Source organism: Microplitis mediator, chromosome 7 (genome assembly GCF_029852145.1).
Source record: "Microplitis mediator isolate UGA2020A chromosome 7, iyMicMedi2.1, whole genome shotgun sequence".
Taxonomy (NCBI): domain Eukaryota; kingdom Metazoa; phylum Arthropoda; class Insecta; order Hymenoptera; family Braconidae; genus Microplitis; species Microplitis mediator.
Genome location: NC_079975.1, coordinates 25,086,311 through 25,106,053, shown reverse-complemented (window position 1 = coordinate 25,106,053; position 19,743 = coordinate 25,086,311). Strand labels below are relative to the sequence as shown.

The 19,743-nt window shown below is 28.8% G+C and overlaps 1 protein-coding gene across 2 annotated transcripts; it reads right to left on the bottom strand.

Moving 5' to 3' along the window:
* Positions 1-773: 773 nt before the first annotated feature.
* On the bottom strand, positions 774-18,571 carry LOC130672519 (aminopeptidase N). Of its 2 annotated transcripts, none has more exons than XM_057477174.1 (15): positions 18,414-18,571; positions 17,676-17,797; positions 17,350-17,621; positions 15,688-15,882; positions 13,799-13,954; positions 12,393-12,725; positions 12,079-12,229; positions 11,055-11,181; positions 10,661-10,751; positions 9,243-9,423; positions 8,888-9,092; positions 6,464-6,744; positions 6,144-6,346; positions 1,554-1,730; positions 774-1,450 (listed from the first exon to the last, which is right to left on the bottom strand). In XM_057477174.1, exons 2-15 carry the CDS (start codon positions 17,739-17,741, stop codon positions 994-996), a joined length of 2,895 nt encoding a protein of 964 aa, XP_057333157.1. In that variant the 5' UTR covers positions 17,742-17,797; positions 18,414-18,571; the 3' UTR covers positions 774-993. The 2 variants fall into 2 exon arrangements, with proteins under 2 accessions (XP_057333157.1, XP_057333158.1); XM_057477175.1 differs by having other exon boundaries at positions 17,350-17,600.
* Positions 18,572-19,743: the final 1,172 nt, after the last annotated feature.

Sequence of the window (19,743 nt, the reverse complement as noted above, 5' to 3'; positions counted from 1 at the left end):
TCGCGGAAATTTAAAAAAGGACTTAAGCAATCCCGATGAAAAAAGATTTTATACAATTGTATAAAATTATATACAAAAAATGGCCCGATCCAATTGTATACAACTGTAGAAAAATCAATACAATGTATTCAAGTCTATATAATTATATACAATTTTATACAAATTGTATAAAATTCTATATAATTATGTACAATTCTATATAATTGCAATATATAGAATTGTATACAATTTCTATACAGATTGCATACAATTGGATCGGGCCATTTTTTCTATCCAATTTATCTATGGTCTATGTATAATTATATATAGCCTATATATAATTATATATAGTCTATATATAATTGTATAAAATCTTTTTTCATCGGGATGGATCTACCAAAATTAACAAAATTAGAATCAATAATTGTAAACGTACCAAAATCAATAGCGGCGAAGATATGAAACGGCTCTAATAGAAATATTACCGAAATGTTTTCCGGCGAAACCTTCAAGAGTACAGTTTTAACAACGGCGATTCTGAACATATTACCAAATTAATCAACAGACCCATTCAGCAATTGTCCGGTCTGTTGATTATTGTTTGCAATTATTGATTCTAATTTTGTTAATTTTGGTAGATCCATTATTTAAGTCCTTTCTTAAATCTCCGCCTCTCTTCTTAGATCAAGCATTTTGTTAAAGTTGTCGTATAATAGATCCAGTACATGTCCAGAAATGTTTTTAGGATGAAAGTATGACACTCTGATAGTCAAAATTTCTTTTTAAAATCAAAATTAACATAAGAAAAGTTTATTATACAATAAAATGTTTTACAAGAATAATACAATTAAAGAGTAATTAATTCTTACATTACATTTATATAAATAAAATATATAAATATGATTAATAAATTTTTTTTTTCTATTAAATTGTTTTGTTTTTTTTTTTTTGCTAAAAAAAAATATTTTAAAATTTATGACTGGATAAAAAATATTATATTGTACAAGTTGGAATCTATCCAGCAAATGGAGTGATACTACTACTGTCCATTGCAGTTGTTTGACGTTCAGAAGACATAAGTGACGATGGTCGTTGTTTAAGATGATTGTTTAACCAGCCTTCTATTACAGGAAGATTGCTTTTACTCCATTTCAATTCTTCTTCTAAATCTCCCATAACTTTTTTAATTATTGCTTCAGCCGGATCGGCTTCTCTTTGACGATCTTTATACAATTGTGATACCATATCATAGCCTTCTTGAGTACTAAATGACGAGGTGGCTGAATTAATTATTCCATTCCATAAATGCTCTTTAGTTTCAAATCTTTGTTTCATTAAATTCCAGTGATCTACTAGAAAATCAAACAATGCAAAGTAACCAGTAGCGCTTCCTGTTAGAGTACTGTAAATTAATTGAATATCTGAATCCGTGAAATTTGAATTTTCATTTAAAATTGTAACATTTAATAATCTGAAAAATTAATTATTAATTTATTTTATTAAATCAAAAATATCAATTATTATTTTTGAAAAAGTTATTAAATTTTACAATGAGATTTATATTTTAATTATACCTTTCAATTTTCTTTTTATCAACGGGACAACCGGCTAGAGTTTTCAATAAATATGTTCTTTCACTTTGTTTTCTTTCTATTGTTTTCTGAGGGAAATTAATTACTCTTTGAAGACCGAATTCCCATTCTTCCATTGTACCCCATCGGAAGACTGGACAAATAAATTCATTGGCGACTCTAAAAAAAAAGATTTTTTCTTTGAAAAAAATTAACAAAAAAAAAGATGAATTATTAATAATTCAATAAATTATTTAGTGAAAGAATCAAAGGTAATCAATAAGTAATTAACTACTATATAAAAATCAGGCTATTTATCGGTAATTGTAAAGAATTTTTTTTTTATAAGCTTAAAATCATTATAATTAATTAATAATTTATATTAATAAGATCAGTTGAACAGTACTCAAATATTGTGAATTAAATTAATTTTCTTTTTAACTTCCCGCTAAGAAAATTGTAAATTTTCTAAAATTCGGGAAGTTATTGGTTTCGGTCCGATTTACGAAAATCGAATTTCCATCAGATGTCGACGTTTCGAGGTCCTAGGAAGCTATCCTGACTAATTTCACGATGATGTCCGAGTGTATGTATGTGTGTACGTACGTACGTATGTATGTATGTAAATATTCATAACTCTTGAACGGATGAACCGATTTTGATCGTTGAGGTGTCATTCGACGCGGCTTGTTAATGTCTTGAAGCCGTAAAAATTTGAACTTAATCGGTAGGGTGCGTTCAGAGATATTTCAAAAATAAAATTTTTTCGAAAATGTTTTAGTTGGATAACTTTTAATTTGCTCGATGGATTTATTCCAAAATCTAATCAGCTCTAAAACTCTATAAGCCGCGTCGAATGCCACCTCAACCATCAAAATCGGTTCATTCGTTCAAGAGAAACCGTTGACGAAAGAATTCAAAAAAAATTTTTTCCTTGGTTTTTTCGAAATTTCTCAAAAACGACTCGATAAATCGATTTCAAAATTTGATCAGCTTTAGAACTTGATAAAACACGTCGAGCTCAACGAGCTCGAAAACAGCGGGAAGTTTTGGGGCTGGCCCGCAGGGTCAACTGACAGACCGATTTTTTTTTTACCGTAGCTACAAAACATTTTTAATTGAAAAAAATAATATATTGCGTGGCACGAAATGAAACAATATGATTTAGATGGGGTCTAGTTTACTGCCCGAACCGAAGGTGAGTGCAGTAAAGCTGACATTACTTACACTGTAAAAAATCACCGGGGTAAGTCCAAGCGGTGTAGGTGTTAAAATTATCGGTGTTAAATTTACCCCCGAAAGCGGTGTGAAAATAACGCCGCCACCGGTGTAAATATTCTGTACCGGTGTTAAAATAACGCCGCCACCGGTGTAAATATTCTAGACCGGTGTTAAAATAACGCCGTTACCGGTGTAAATATTCTTTACCGGTGTTAAAATATTTTACTTTGTGAATATTTTTACTTACTCGATCACTATAGTTGTTAATAAATGATATTTTTTATTAATTTTCATAAAGAACTGACATTTTTTTGTGTTTTATAATCGTTAAAGTTAATACTCCAAGCGGACGCAATTTACTCCGCTTTTACACCATTTCGAGGGTTAGTTTTAGTGGAGAGGATCGGAGAAACAGTCGCGAGTAAATGAAGCCGCAATGTTGCAACGGGTAGAAAGCGCGAAAATACAAAACGGCTAAATTCATATGATAACATATCGGGAATAATATTAGGGGATAAATAATTATATATGTTTCATTAATAGTTATCAAGAAAATGTAATGATTTATTTACCATAGATTTATGTATCATAGTATGAGCGTATTTGAATAGGGAATACAGTAGTATTAGTAGTACAGTCCAGTCAAAAAAATATAAACTATAACGTTAGCTCCGCAGGTACACGATACATGGGTAGTGATCCCAAACTTTTTGACTGGACTGTAGGGAAAGAACTACCTTAAGAAACTCATATTACTTTTTTATTAATTTTCTAGATATTTATTAGTTTGGTTGGTTATTAGAATCCCAGGCGGATCCGAGTTACGGCCATCGGAAAAATTACGGTCGAATGCGGTAATTAAAGGTATTTCGTGGTAATTTACGGCTAAAGTATATTTGCCGCAAATTTGCGATAATCCTGCGGTATTTTAGGTAAAACTGCGGTATTTTTCAGTAAGAGTGCGGCAATTTACCGCAAATTTACGGTATTTTTACCATAAAGTGAAGTATCCCTAGCGGATCCAAATTACGGTAAATACAGTGATTTACTGTAATTTTCGGTGCCTAGCAGAATTACCGTAAATTACGGTAATTTACGGCAAATTACGGCGAATTGCTGTAATTTACCGTAATTTTACGGCGCCTAGCAGAATTACCGTAAATTACGGCAATTTACCGTAATTTGCCGTAGATTGCCGTAATTTGCCGTAGATTACCGTAATTTACGGTAAATTACGATAAATCAATGTATTTACCGTAATTCGGATCCGCTAGGGATTTCACTTATTACGATAAAAATGCCGTAAATTTGCAGTAAAATACGGTAGTTTACCGTAATTCGGATCCGCAAGGGATGACATTAATTATTATTTCACCATGGAGGGTAAGAGCACCAGTACCCAGCCCCAAACCATTAGCCAGCGACTTTATGTTAAATTATATCTATATATAATATATGTCTCGAGCCAATGTTAATGTATATGATCGGCTGACTACCGATTAGAGGCTGCGTACTGGTGCTCTTACCCTACCTGTATCGTAAGTTTAAATTTATCCTCTATTTAGCGGGAAGAAAATCGTACTTTTCTTTGTTGAGAAAAAAAAATAATAAAAATTAGCGCAAGCGCCATTCTGTCGTCAAACAGAGACATAAATATAAACTTTTGGGTACAGATTTGGTGAAAAACAGTATGCTACTTTTCTTCCATGGTGTGTAATGTATTAATCATCACACCTACGCGAAAAGTTTAACTTCGTACCCTGTTTAGCGGGAAAGAAGTCGTAATTTTCTCTTGTGAGAAAACAAATGATAAGAATTAATGCGATTACAACAGGGATGAAACAAAGTCAGAAACTAATTTAGCGGGCAAAAACTAATGATATTTTTTCTCTAGGGAAGAAACTTATTATTTTCTGTCTACTAAATCGCATTGGTCTGAAATTGGTTTATTTTGATTGGCAACACAGGCACTGAAACTTGCAGTTCCTACACAGAAAAAAATAATTTCTTGGCGCAAGAAATATTTTGTATTATGAATTGAAGAAAAAAATTTTTCTTGGCTCAAGAATTTTTTTCTCGCCTAAAAAATTTTTTTCTTGTTCCAAGAAAATTTTATCTTACCCCAAGAAAAGTTTTGTTTTCACTTTATAATACAAAAAAATCCTTGGGTCAAGTAAAAATTTTCTTAGAACAAGAAAAAATTTTTTGCGCCAAGAAATCCTTTTTTTCTGTGTAGGCAGCTGATGTGAAAATTAAATTTTAACAACAATTTTTTATCGCACTACACGGAAAGAAAATTATGGGAAGTTTTCCTATGCATTATGGGAATGGTTTCCATAATGGTATGGGAATAGTACCTATACTACTATAGGAATTGTTCCCATATATTATGGAAACCATCCCCATAATAGTATGAGAATAGTTCCCATACCATTATGGGAACCATTCCCATACTATTATGGGAATGGTTCCCATATTAGTATAGGAACTATTCCTATAATATTATGGGAACTATTCCCATAATGTTATGAGAACCATCCCTATAATATCATAAGATTTTTTTTTTGCACAATAGTGTAGAAATTTCCCAAAATTTAAATTTTCTTGAATGTTTTGTGCTGACAAAAAATTCTTATTAAAAATTTTAATGTTTTTTTGCCAAGTACGATTTTTTTTTCAATGTTTGAATTTTTGTTTTTATGTTTAATAATATTTCTGTGTATTGTAGAAGTCATTACCACACTTCTTTAAATTTATTTTTTCATGATAATATGGGAACCATTCCCATAATATTATAGGAATGGTTCCTATAATAGTATGGGAACTATTCCCATAATGTTATGGGAATGATTCCCATAATGGTATAGGAACCATTCCAATTGCATTATGGGAATCATTCCCATAATATTATGGAAATAGTTCCCATACTATTATAGGAACCATTCCCATAATATTATGGGAATGGTTCCTATAATTTATGGGAATGGTTCCTATAAATTATGGGAACCATTCCAATAAATTATAGGAATGATTCCCATAATATTATAGAAAGTATTCCTATAAATTATAGGAACCATTCCTATAATTATAGGAACCATTCCTATAGTGTGATGGGTGTCATTCCCATAATTATAGGAACTATTCCTATAATTATGGGAATCATTCCTATAATTATAGGAACCGCTCCCATAATTTATGTCCGTAATTCCTATGATGGTATAGGAAAAAATTTCACAAAATTATGGGAACCGCTGCCATAATTTTCTTTCCGTGTATTTAATTTTTTAATATTATCAATAAATATTCAGTTTATATTATATTCAAAGAAACTATGATGTCATTATGCATAAAAAAAAAATACAAATAACTTACGGGTTTCCTTCATCAGGTTCGTCATCTTTCATCCATTTTTTGTATTGTTCTTTAGCCTCTTCAACACAAGGACGATAACCAGCACGACACAAGAAATTCTTAGCTAGTCCTCTCATATGAGTTTTCCATGATGGCTCATTAGGATTTGGCGTCTCACCAAGTTGATTCTTGTATAATGGCTCAAGGAGACTAAAGATGTACGCCTGATATAATCGATTATATAATTAAAATAATTGTAAATTCATTAACAGTTATTTGCATACTTATTATGCTTATCTACTATTAAAAAAAATTTATTTTATAACTATAATTGTTTTTACTTCGAAATTAGTTGCAACATTTTCTGATTCTTGAATTTTTCTTCCAACGTGATCAATCATAGTGAAAAATGGTTCCCACACTACATGACTAGTTTCGTTTTTTAAAAATAGGGTCATATTAAGCGCCACTTCAAAGCATATGTTACCAGCATACGCCATATTCCAGGCATCATGTAATAGTTTTGCACGAGTTAATACTGGAATTGTTTCACGCATTGGTCCTTGAAGAAATTCACCCAACATATACCAATTGCACGGATCATAATTAACCGGGAACATTCCTGTTAAATAATCGGTTAAATAATTCAATTATTTTCACATAAACCCGGGTCGGAAAATTTGATCTGATTTTAGTCAAACTGGACTGCATTTGGACTAATTGGTTTGTATTCGAACGCTGTTTTCAATCTTGGTTTAAAAATTAATTGCGTTACGGGCAGACAAAACTAGATTAACTCTTGAACTTTGAAAAATTTTAGTTGTCTTGACTGAATATTTATAAAATTGAATAAAAGTAATAAAATTACTCTTAAAATGTTAAGTAATTTTTCTGATTTACTGGACAAAATCGTAAAATATTTTGGCATTAGAAACCATCAAAATTCTTGTGACATCTTATTACGAAAGCGCATTGGCATGTTTCAAATATCAAGAAAATTCAAAGGAAATTATAAATCTAGATTATTATTATTTATAGTTGTAAAAAATTCTGTTTTTGATCTAAAAGCGACTTAAATTATACTTTTACGGAGAAAAGAACAGGTTTTTTTCCTATGTTGGCATAGTAACTATTACTATGTGGACATAGGGATTTTTCATATGTCAACATAGGGAAATTTTTTAAACTATGTATAGGAACTTTTCCTGAAAACATAGGAAAAGTTCCTATGTTAATATAGGGGGATCCTGTCAGCATAGAAATTGTTTCTATCTTAGCACAGTAATTTTTCCTATATATCATAGGAATTTTTTCTATGCTAACATGGGGAAATTCCCTATGGAAATATAAAAAACAATACTATGTATAGGAACTTTTCCTATAATACATAGGAAAAGTTCCTATGTTAATGTAAGGAAAATTTCTTCGTCAGCATAGGAATTTTTTCTATGTTAACATGGGGAAATTCCCTATGGAAATATAGAAAACAATATTATGTATAGGAACTTTTCCTATAATACATAGGAAAAGTTCCTATGTTAATATAGGGAAAATTTCTTCGTCAGCATAGAAATTGTTTCTATCTTAGCACAGCAATTTTTCCTATATATCATAGGAATTTTTTCTATGCTAACATGGGGAAATTCCCTATGGAAATATAAAAAACAATACTATGTATAGGAACTTTTCCTATAGTACATAGGAAAAATTCCTATGTTAATATAGGGAAAGTTTCTTCGTCAGCATAGGAATTGTTTCTATCTTAGCTCACTAATTTTTCCTATATATCATAGGAATTTTTTCTATGTTAGCATGGGGAAATTCCCTATGGAAATATAGAAAACAATACTATGTATAGGAACTTTTCCTATAATACATAGGAAAAATTCCTATGTATTATAGGAAAAATTCCTATGTTAATATAGGGAAAATTTCTTCGTCAGCATAGGAATTGTTTCTATCTTAGCTCAGTAATTTTTCCTATATATCATAGGAATTTTTTCTATGTTAACATGGGGAAATTCCCTATGGAAGTATAGAAAACAATACTATGTATAGGAACTTTTCCTATAATACATAGGAAAAGTTTCTATGTTAATATAGGGAAAATTTCTCCGTCAGCATAGGAATTTTTTCTATGTTAACATGGGGAAATTCCCTATGGAAGTATAGAAAACAATACTATGTATAGGAACTTTTCCTATAATACATAGGAAAAATTCCTATGTTAATATAGGGAAAATTTCTTCGTCAGCATAGGAATTGTTTCTATCTTAGCTCAGTAATTTTTCCTATATTACATAGGAATTTTCCTATGTTAACATAGTAAATTTCCCTATGCTACATAATAAATTTTTCTATGTTAGCATAGTAAAAATTCCTATGCAGACGAACGAAATATTACTATGTAACATAGGAAAATTACCTGTTTTTTTTCTCCGTGTAGACTGAAAATTATAGTATAAAAAAGTCTCTTTTTGTCCTAAAAACCTATAAACACATTCTAATAATTATAACAAAAAAGTCTGTTTCTAACCTAAAAGCGATTAAAACCAGACTAATTATAATACGCAAACAAGTCTGACATTGGCCCGCATAGGGAATGGTACGGACGAAAACCGATTAAATTCCTATGTAAAATAAATACCATCTAAAAGCCTTTATTGAATAAAAACTATTTGAATTTATCATTTATTTTGAAACAGATCAAATTTTTGACCGGTGAATATTTTTATAAAATATAAATTTCATAAATATTATATCACCTATTTCTTCTGGATTAACGATAACAAAATTTTCTTTAGAAGCTATATCCGTCATAGTGATTGAGTTATCACTTTTAGTCAGCCAATAATTTGGTTGAAGCTTTGCAAAGCTAATATTTTCTTGTGATACCATAATAATTGGTATGTCCCATAAATAAGACATTTTTTCATTTGATGCCGGCGGTGTTTCACGAAGAAAAACATTCTTTGATAAAAAAAAATTAATAAATAAATAATTAAAAATGAATTAATTATTAAATTGTTAAATTGATGTTTTAAGTTGTTAAATAACAATAGAGTGAAGAAAATTGTCGTGGTTGCCTTGAAAACTATAGTGTATCATAACGATACTTACTTGTGTGAAGGTGATGTTTCCGGTTTCATAATCGCGAATTACCGTTACCACTGGCACACGGTCTCTGGTTATCCAAGGTGCTGCGATACTACTGATTGTCAGGTCATTAGGTAGGGTTAAATTATTTTTGACCCTCACTTTATCCAATTGAGTGAATATGTCATGAGCATAAAAACTACGGCTATTTTATTTATAAAAAAAAAAAATAGTTTTTTTAATAGTCAATATTCTTGTTAAATATCAAACGGTAATTTATTGTGATTAATATCTTAATTTAAAATCATGTCCAGATCAGCTAAATAAAATGATAAATTGATAGGGAGTCGGACAGTAATTAAAAAAAAAATTTTCGATCGTAAAATACACTCTGATCCCTGATTAAACAACTGAATTCGATCGAATTCAACAGAATTGAATTTTTAATTCTATTTAATTCAGATAAATTCTGTTAATTCGGTATCTAACCTAAAAATGAATTCTGTCTAATTCGGCAGGAAAACCAGAATTTGTCCAAATTAAAACGAATTTAAATAATTCTATTCGGTTTAATTCTGATTAATTCGAAAATAATTCTCCAATTTCTGGTTCTGAGTCCGAATTAAACTGAATTAAAACGAATTTGAAATTTTTTAATCGGTTTTATTCAGTTTAATTCAAATTCAAATTTTCAATTCAGTTGAATTCTGTTTTGCAGAATTCGACAGAATATTATAGAATTAAAATTTTTAATTCGGTCGAATTCAGTTGTTTAATCAGGGTTACGATCGAAAAATTCAGTTTGCCTCTTTTTCGCTATTGTTTTTACTGTTTTATTCTTGTTAGTCCACGGAGCTTAACCAAGTTACACATCATCGGATAGAGAATTTAAAAAGGATTAATTTTATTACTTATAAAGACCAATTTGATGCATTAAATAACTAAAAAAACATCAAAATGTAAAAAAAAATTTTCCCGTCAAGCAGTAGAAAATGTGTCCGTAACCCGTAAACACAAAAACTCGAGAAAAAATCCATTATTTGAATCACTTTTTTTTTAAAAAGATTATTTTAGGGCCGAAGAAGAAGTGTGTCATAAATTGGCCATCAAATTCGGCCCCGTTTAATTATAATTAATAAAAAGAACTTAACTAATTTTGTATATCTATATATGTTCTTTACATATACTTTCGGCACACCAGTCGCGCCTGCGCGAAAAAATACATCTGACTATTTTTCGGAGCGAAATTTGAATTTCTAGTGTAATAGAGAGGAAAAAAAAAATTGTCCTTGAAACTTTTATCGTACATTTTTCTTTTTTTTGCAAATGAACATTAAGAGTCGTGCACTTTTGGATTTACCAAACTTTTTTTTGAATTACTGTCTACTTCCTATAAATTAATCATTTCATTGTGATTAATATAAAAAAAAAAAACTGATTACTTTTTGGCTGGTTCATGAACAAACTTTTGAACTCCTTGACGAAAAATTTCTTCTCCAAGTGTATAATTAAACATACGGAATACCAGCTCAACTGTAAATAATAATTAATAAATAAGAAAGTTATGAAATGCAAGATAAATCACGAACTTTAAATCATGAGTTGTTATTTTACGCATTAACTTGGTTTATGTATGCATAAAAATGATCGGTGAGGTGTACGTATATGTAGACAATAAAGATGTAGATAAAATTCATTAAATATATAACCTTCGCTTACAATTCTAATCATATGACTTACTGGTCAAGACCTTGACAATATCGTTAACTTTTAATGTTTATTTTTTATTATTATTATTATTATTATTGCTATTGTTATTGTTTTTTTGTATCTTACTTTTAGAAGAAGTTGCTTCGTGTCTTATGCCAGCTACACGAGAAAACGGCAATGTTTTACCGAATTCATAATAAAGAGAATATAAAAGTGTCATTGGCCATTTTCCTTCCATTTCATGAGGATCAATCTATTTAATTAAATTTATTAAATTTATTTATTAATTTTTTTTTTCTTATTTCCCGTATGAAAATAACATATATGGTCAAAATATATGATAAATATCAGAAAATATATGTGGTCAATTTAACTATATTTTCTGATATATTTTTTTTATATTAAAAACTATAATATTCATCATATACGAGTCCGTATATGTTTAGCATATATAAAATATATATGTCAATCATATACAAAAAATATATTTTTATCATATATGAAAATATATATTCTTGTCATATACGAAAACTATATTTTTATCATACATAAAAATATATATTTCTATCATATACGAAAAATATATTCTGATCATATATAAAAACATATATTTATATTGTGTATGGAAAAAAAAAGTTTCTTATTCGTATGATCAATTCCAATTAAATTAGATCTAAATTTTAATATACTCTTTAAATTGCAGTTAAAATTTTCAAAATTAGTTAATTTGATGCGAATATATATACCCATATACATATACATACACCGAATAAAATATATGCTTAAATATAACAAAGAAAATATATGGTGCCATATATAATATAAATTATATGCTACCATATATTTCATTTCATATAAAAATTATATATTTTTTGAATATAAAAGGAAATATATCAATACAATATATTATAAGGTAAATGTAAATGTATATATAGCTTAATATAAAAAACATATAAGTTACATATATGGAATACATATATTTACTACTGTATATAATTTTATATTAAATCGGCCAAAATCTCTACATGATTTTTTATAATATACAGTATAATATATCATATATTTTTTTGTTGCAAACATATATGATTTTATATATTTAAACCATATATTGTTTTTTCATACGGGTTACTATCTTAAAAATTCTATTTACATCAACTGTTGTTTTAGATGCTAAAAATGAATTCAATGCTTTGTTAACTTGTGCGTCAGTCCAGCGGAAAGGAGTAATTCGTTGTCCAATCCATTGATAAATTAACTCATATGCAGTATTCCAAACTAATGGGCTACTTAATTCACTTTCTCTGCGAAAAAGAAAATTATCAGCTCATTTTTTAACAGAGACTCAACAGAAACAGTCAAGATTTATTTATAGTTATTTAAAAAATTTTTATTGAAGAATGTTTTGTTTTATTTTTTTTTAAATTTATATCTACTGATAAATGAAAAAATAGTTTACGTGCTCACTTGAAAAACATCAGGCCCCAACTGTCGGAGGCTTTGGAAGCCGTGTACATTGGCATAGCAACGAGATCCAATTTCGAGAGACCAATGGAAATATTAAAGTAATTTTGTAAATAATTTATTATTGTAACTATTTTATTTGGTACTTTTGATAAAGTCGATAAATATTCTTTTCTGCCCCAAACTTTTATTTCTAATGGACCGCGACCTTCAATTGGATTAACAGATCTGCTTGGTGACATACTTTCGAAGTCAGAAATCATAAATGCTAATTGATATGTTGACATTTCTGGAGTTTTTTCAAAGTTATCTCGCATAAAATTCGGTTCGTCTGGTCTAAAAAAAATTATTTTATTGATTTATATATACATTAAGGCGTTTAAAAAAAAACAAAATTTTTTTTTTCTCGGAACCAGGCTCAAAAGTTTCGTTTAGATGCCAAAATTGGCCTCTAAATATGAGCCCTTAATGTTAATATTAAGGTTGTCCGCATCGCACTTTTCAATTTCCCATAAGAATAACACAGGAAAAAAATTTTTTTTTCTCCTGTTTTTTGAAACTAATGAACCATAAATTGCACTGTAATGCCCATCAATAAGTTTTGTAGAGAATTGAACGCTCTACAAAAAAAGTTACTTATCATTTTTTAATAAATCCATCTGTTCGAAAGTTTTTGGAGCTGGAAGTCAAATCTACAGTAAATTTTGAGATCTTTTTACTTTTCCAGCAAAACTATCAGACTTATCAAAAAATATCATAGGACCTTTTTTGGAGATAATTTCATTCCCTACAAATTATTTTCAATAAAGTTTATTCAAATTCCGCATTGTTTTCTAGTTATTTTCATTTTAATGTCATGCTCATAAAAATAATAGTCTTCTAATCGATTTTGAGAACTTAACGTTAAAATGAAAATAACTAGAAAACAATGCGGAATTTGAACAAACTTATCTAGAAATAATTTGTAGGGAATAAAATTTTCTACAAAAAAGGTCCTTTGACATTTTTTGATATGTCTGATAGTTTCGCCGGAAAAGTAAAAAGATCTCCAACTTTACTTCGAGCTCCAATAACTTTTGAACAGATGGATTTATCAAAAAATGATAAGAGACTTTTTTTGTAGAGCGTTTAATTTTCTGAGAAGTCACATCCAGAGCTTATCTGTACAATGAGCCACTGCTGAGGTATAAAATTCTAAACTTAAATTTTTTCCCATGTTATTTGAATGGGAAATAAAAAATTGCGATGAGCGACCTCTAAATATAAATATTAAGAGCTCTTTTTTTAACAGGCATATGATTTCGCCGCCCTGCAACTATTTAATACAGGGTTTTGAGAAAAAAAATAGTCGAGTGTTTTGAATCAGTCTGATACAAATATTAAAATTTATAATAAAATAATATGCTTACATTTCTGTACTAGCAATGAGCGGCGTATTTGAACGGCATTGTAGATTTTTTGGACGAACCACAGAGAGTAAAAATGTTGCCTTATATTCTGGCTCGTCGATGCAAGGAAATAGTTGTTTTGCATGATTTAGCCTCAAATGAGTTGCGAGAAATGTGCTGACAACAGTACGTCGTTTGAATAAAAAATTGCATTGATAGCAGTATTTCTTAAAATTAAATCTAATCTACCATTCACAAATAGTTATTTTAATCTCGGTTCAGTTTTTTGAAAACAAAGTCATAAATAAGTTAAATAATTCCAAACGAAATGAGATATATATCATTTTATTGACTTAATAATTCAACATAAAAAATTTAAATTTTTTATCAATAAATTTCTTTTTTTATAAAAAAAAAAAACTCAACAATTTTTATTGTTTATTTCAGAAAAATATGTTGAAAAAAAAAATAAATAATAATGACAAAATAAAGTCGTAACAAAATTATTTATTTCTGTATGTTAGACAATGAAATGAAATATCAATCATGATATATGTAGAACATTACTGTCAAAAAAAAAATTACTAGTAAATCATGATCCTGAAGTTAGAAGACAATTTAAAATTTTTGGATTCTTTTTTTAAAAATAAATAAATTACAAAATAAAAAAACTAAAATTATGCACATGTAGAAAAATTTAAAAAACTATACACGGAAAGAAAATTATGGGAAGTTTTGCTATGCTTTATGGGAATGGTTCCCATAATGGTATGGGAATAGAACCTATACTACTATAGGGATGGTTCCCATATATTATGGGAACCATTCCCATAATAGTATGAGAATAGTTCCCATACCATTATGGGAATCATTCCCATACTATTATGGGAATGGTTCCCATATTGGTATAGGAACTATTCCTATAATATTATGGGAACTATTCCCATAATGTTATGGGAACCATCCCTATAATATCATAAAATTTTTTTTTTGCACAATAGTGTAGAAATTTCCCAAAATTTAAATTTTCTTGAATGTTTTGTGCTGACAAAAAATTCTTGTTAAAAATTTTAATGTTTTTTTGCCAAATACGATTTTTTTTTTCAATGTTTGAATTTTTGTTTTTATGTTTAATAATATTTCTGTGGATTGTAGAAGTGATTACCACACTTCTTTAAAATAATTTTTTCATGATAATATGGGAACCATTCCCATAATGTTATAGGAATGGTTCCTATAATAGTATGGGAACTATTCCCATAATATTATGGGAATGATTCCCATAAATGGTATAGGAACCATTCCAATTCCATTATGGGAATCATTCCCATAATATTATAGGAATAGTTCCCATAAATTATAGGAACCATTCCCATAAATTATAGGAATGATTCCCATAATATTATAGAAAGTATTCCTATAAATTATAGGAACCATTCCTATAATTATAGGAATCATTCCTATAGTGTTATGGGTATCATTCCCATAATTATAGGAACTATTCCTATAATTATGGGAAACATTCCTATAATTATAGGAACCGCTTCCATAATTTATGGTCGTAATTCCTATGATGGTATAGGAAAAAATTTCACAAAATTATGGGAACCGCTGCTATAATTTTCTTTCCGTGTAGGTGCAATTTTTTTAAATATTTTTTTTTTATAATTTATCGTTTTTAAAAAAATCCGAAAATTGTCGGACGTCGGCTAACTTCAGTATCATAATAAATCAAATTTTTTTTAATTTCTTATTTATAAGAAAATTTAATGTCGAATTACATAAGTACATATTTAAATATTTTTCATATGGATGATGATTTATATAATTGTCAGCAAAGTTAAGTAAATTTCCTATCAGCTAATATCCTACGCGCTTGAAATAAAAATAAAAAGCGTCAACGGACTTACTGTGCTTGAGCAAGAGTATCCAAGTATGAATTCATGAAAAATCCATAGGTTTCAGAAATTGAAATATTTCCAGTATAATTGATATTAATTTCACATTTTCGTCCGGTAGTAAACCATTGTTGCAAGTCGATATTAAATTCCGCTTTTTTTATATTGTGTTCCTGTTCAGCAATGTCAGCCTTTTCAAACGCTTCCCTTCATGACAACAAATCAATAATAAAAATAAAAATATATATATTAATCATTATTAATTAAGAAACCCAGGTCGAAATATCTAGCCTCGATCTAGCCTCACTGAGTAAAAAATGTATTTTGAGCCTCAAATGATGTTCATAAAGCCTCAATGATCCTCAAGAAGCCTCGACTAGTATTATTTGAGGCTCATCGAGACTCTTTGAGCATTCCCGCGTCAAAAAACAGATTCGGATTTCTCAAAGTCTCAAAGTTCTCAATGAGGTTTTTGAGGATTGATTTAGAATTTTAAGATTAACAACAGTATAGAAAGTTATCCTAGTTTAGTTCTCAGAGTAGTAGGTACGACCAATTTTACCACTTTGAGGACTAAACTGGAATAATATAATCTGGATTAGTGCCTCAAAATACTCAAAATATACAGGAATAATTTTATCCGCATTTGAACCTCAAAAGTCTCATTCGACGTCTTCTCTCCCTCCCTTTTTCTATCTAAAATTTTTCAAAGTCCAAACTATAACTTTTCATTCGTTGATGATTTTGAGATCTCAGTTATAATTTAAAATCAATAAATTATTCGCTTTTAGACCTCATAGTTCCCATTGAAGATTTTGAGTACTAGAGTTACTTTCTGGGCGGCAAATAAAACATCAAAGGAATTGAGGCTTTTGAGGACTAAACTAGAATTTCTTTTTTGACTCAGGTTATTTGAGGCTCGATGAGGCTTTTTGAACATCATTTGAGGCTCAAAATGCTTTTTTTATTCAGTAAAGTTGGATTGAGGCTTACTTGGGTTCAATGAGGCTAGATATTTCAACCCGGGAATATACTTAAAACCTTTTACGCCCATTGATTTATTTACAAACAATAAAACTTTTTTCCCACGTCCTTAATAATAATTTTTTATTGTTTAACTTCAAAATTTTTTTTTTAAATAAGTATATGGTATTCCATTTTTTTTGAAAAGTTTTATGCTAAATATTATTAATTTAATATTCTTTATATTATTTAAATATTCAAAAATTACAAAATAATAATTCTGATAAATACTCCAAAATTTTATTACATATTTTATAAATCTGTTTTTATTCTTCTTCTTTATTTACAAGTGGTGACTTTGTTTGCTAATTATAGATTTAGACAATGGGAAAATTTTTAAACAAAATTTATTAACACTTCGAATGACACTCGATTTTTGAAAAAATTTTAACAAAAAAAATTCAAAATAATGCTCAATTACATTTACAAAAGTGATTTTGGAATCTTTAAAAAACAACAACAAAAAATTCCTCATTCCTTGTATATTTAAATTAATAAATTAAAATGTCGATTGATTTTGCAAAATTTCGTAAAATTTCAAAGAATAACAAATTGACTAACAGTAAAAATTATTTACAGATAATTAAAATTAAAAAAGATCTAACACATAAGCTAATAATTAAATTAAATAGACAGTGTTAAGTCACTCACGTGCTATTTGGACTGAGACATTTAATTGAAATGTTAGTGATATATAAACCACGATCTACATCAAGTTTAATTCGTGATCCTTCACTAATCCAGCTGCCAAATATCTTGACTTTACCTAGGAAAGTAGCATTAATTGTAAACGGTTTTATCTCCAATTCATAATTCGTCGGCTTAAAACTTCGAGGCATTCTGTAGGCAGGTAATTTGAATACATCATTGAAATCAATACTTCTTCGTGATCTAGTTCTTTCCTGTATCCAACAATGCGTACACTATCACATCGGTTAACTATTTATTACTAATTATTTTTTTTTAATTACACTTACATTTGACTCAGCTGATATAGTACTAGATATTAGTAATAGAGAAACCAGAGAGATAATCAACTTCATGTTGATATCACTCTCTAGAACTCTTTGATATAAATAAAAATAATAAACTCGAAACTCTGAAATAATTTTAAATTTATTTTCTTTTTTTTTTTTGTTCAAATTATTTTTTTGACTAATTTTTTATTTTATTTTTTGATTAACAATTACAATTAACTCTATCGTTACATCATTTATTGTATTGATTTACCCTGATTAAAAACTCCGATTGAAACCGCTGATTTCCGATTGAATCCGATTGACTCCGATTGAATCCGATTGGTTCCGATTGAAATCCGATAAACTTTCAATCGGAATTAATTGGTTTCAATCGGAGTTTTTAATCAGGGTTATAATTTTGATATCAAGTTTAAAAACTTTGCTAATTATTTTAAAAAATTTTAAATTAACGTAACTAAAATAAATTGAAATTTTTAAAATTAAAAAAATGATAATTTTTAATTACTAATTATCATATAGTAAATAATTTTTTAAAAAATTATTAAATGCGAGCAGTAATTAATATTTTATAGTTTTCGAATTTTAAAAATTTTTTAAATTAATTTGAATTATTTTAAGGTAGAGAATAATTTTTTTTTTTTTTTAATACGATAAGTAAATTGTAATTGTAAATTTCGATAAAATAAAAAAAAAATTTGTTATTTTATCTGTTAAAAAGCTAGCAGGTGACCTCACCTACAAGCTTCAGTGACAGATGTCAAAATAGTTGAACTGCAACTGAAGATAGACCTCAACAAACTGGCACTCTGCCCTCGTCCCTAGATTATCAATTATCGTTCTCTCTTTTTTGCTGCAATACATCGCACTCACTTACACTATGCCCTCGGAGCATAAAAAAAATGATTTAAAAAAAAAATAGAGGTGCGCGTGACGAGATGGTGATTGAGTAAAATAAGTCCAGGCACGGATTTGCTCTTAACCACATGATCGTAATGCTAGTAATAGTATATACAATGTACGTACTATGGGTCGTCGGTCCATCAGTCTTATTATCCAATTGACAAGTTCGCGCGTCACAAGAGGAAAACGTTCTGTAATCAGGCTCCTCAATAGACCAATGGAGTAGCCGTTGGGTTACGTTCAATGGGGACTTGACACTTTCAGTTCATTTTGTTATACCATTTTAAACTGCGTTTGGTAAAGTCCCTATTAGTATGCAGGAAGTGATAGTTACCTGACATTGGTAATGACTATAGATCAAGACATTTAAGTTTGTTAACATCTACTCAACAATAACTCATTTCATTTCATCAATCTAAATTCAACCTTCATCAAATTAAACTCCACTTTGCATTTCGGGGGTTATTTTAAGTATTTTGTTTACATTCTTATTTAGATACATTTTTTAATTCAATTTGTATTTAACTAGAATCTTCTTAGTGATGTAGACACTGAGACAAAATATAACTTTTGTAAAAACAATACTTTCTTCAAGGGGTATTCTGGTGTAGAAATACAAAAAAATCGATTTTTTTTTATTTTCAAAGCATAACTATTTAGTGGTGGAGGGGGCAAAGTGGGCCCCTGGGGGCAAAGTAGGCCCCTTAAAATTTTCAAAACTTCAAAAAATATGGGGGCAAAGTAGGCCCCTCAAAATTTTCTATACGCCAATAAATTCGGACGGATAATAAGTTTATCGAAATTTCTTATATAATGAGGGCTAAAATAGACCACCAAAACTGTTCATTAAATGGACGGATTTTTGCAATAACGTCTTAACTAACCTTATAAGTTAAGACGTTATTGCAAAAATCCGTCCAAATATAATTTATTAAGAAAGTTAAAGATAATAAAATTACGTTTTAAAGTTATATCGCAGCAGACTATTAAAATGATTTTTATATTATTAAACTACAATTGTTTTATAGTTATTTGCAAATACCACACGTGTAAAGAATAAAAAATATCAAATCCGAAATTTTTTGGAGGGCCCACTTTGCCCCTAATTTTCGATTTTTCAATTTTAATGGACGCAGCATAATAAAGTGAAAACATCAAGGGTCTA

Excerpts from the sequence above, each read along its gene's own strand:
- LOC130672519 (XM_057477174.1), bottom strand. The coding sequence starts at position 17,741 with ATGAAGTTGATTATCTCTCTGGTTTCTCTATTACTAATATCTAGTACT. Across the intron at positions 17,622-17,675 it reads CTATATCAGCTGAGTCAAAT|TGTACGCATTGTTGGATACA; the intron begins GTAAGTGTAATT and ends CCGATGTGATAG. Across the intron at positions 13,955-15,687 it reads GATACTCTTGCTCAAGCACA|CACATTTCTCGCAACTCATT; the intron begins GTAAGTCCGTTG and ends TACTGTTGTCAG.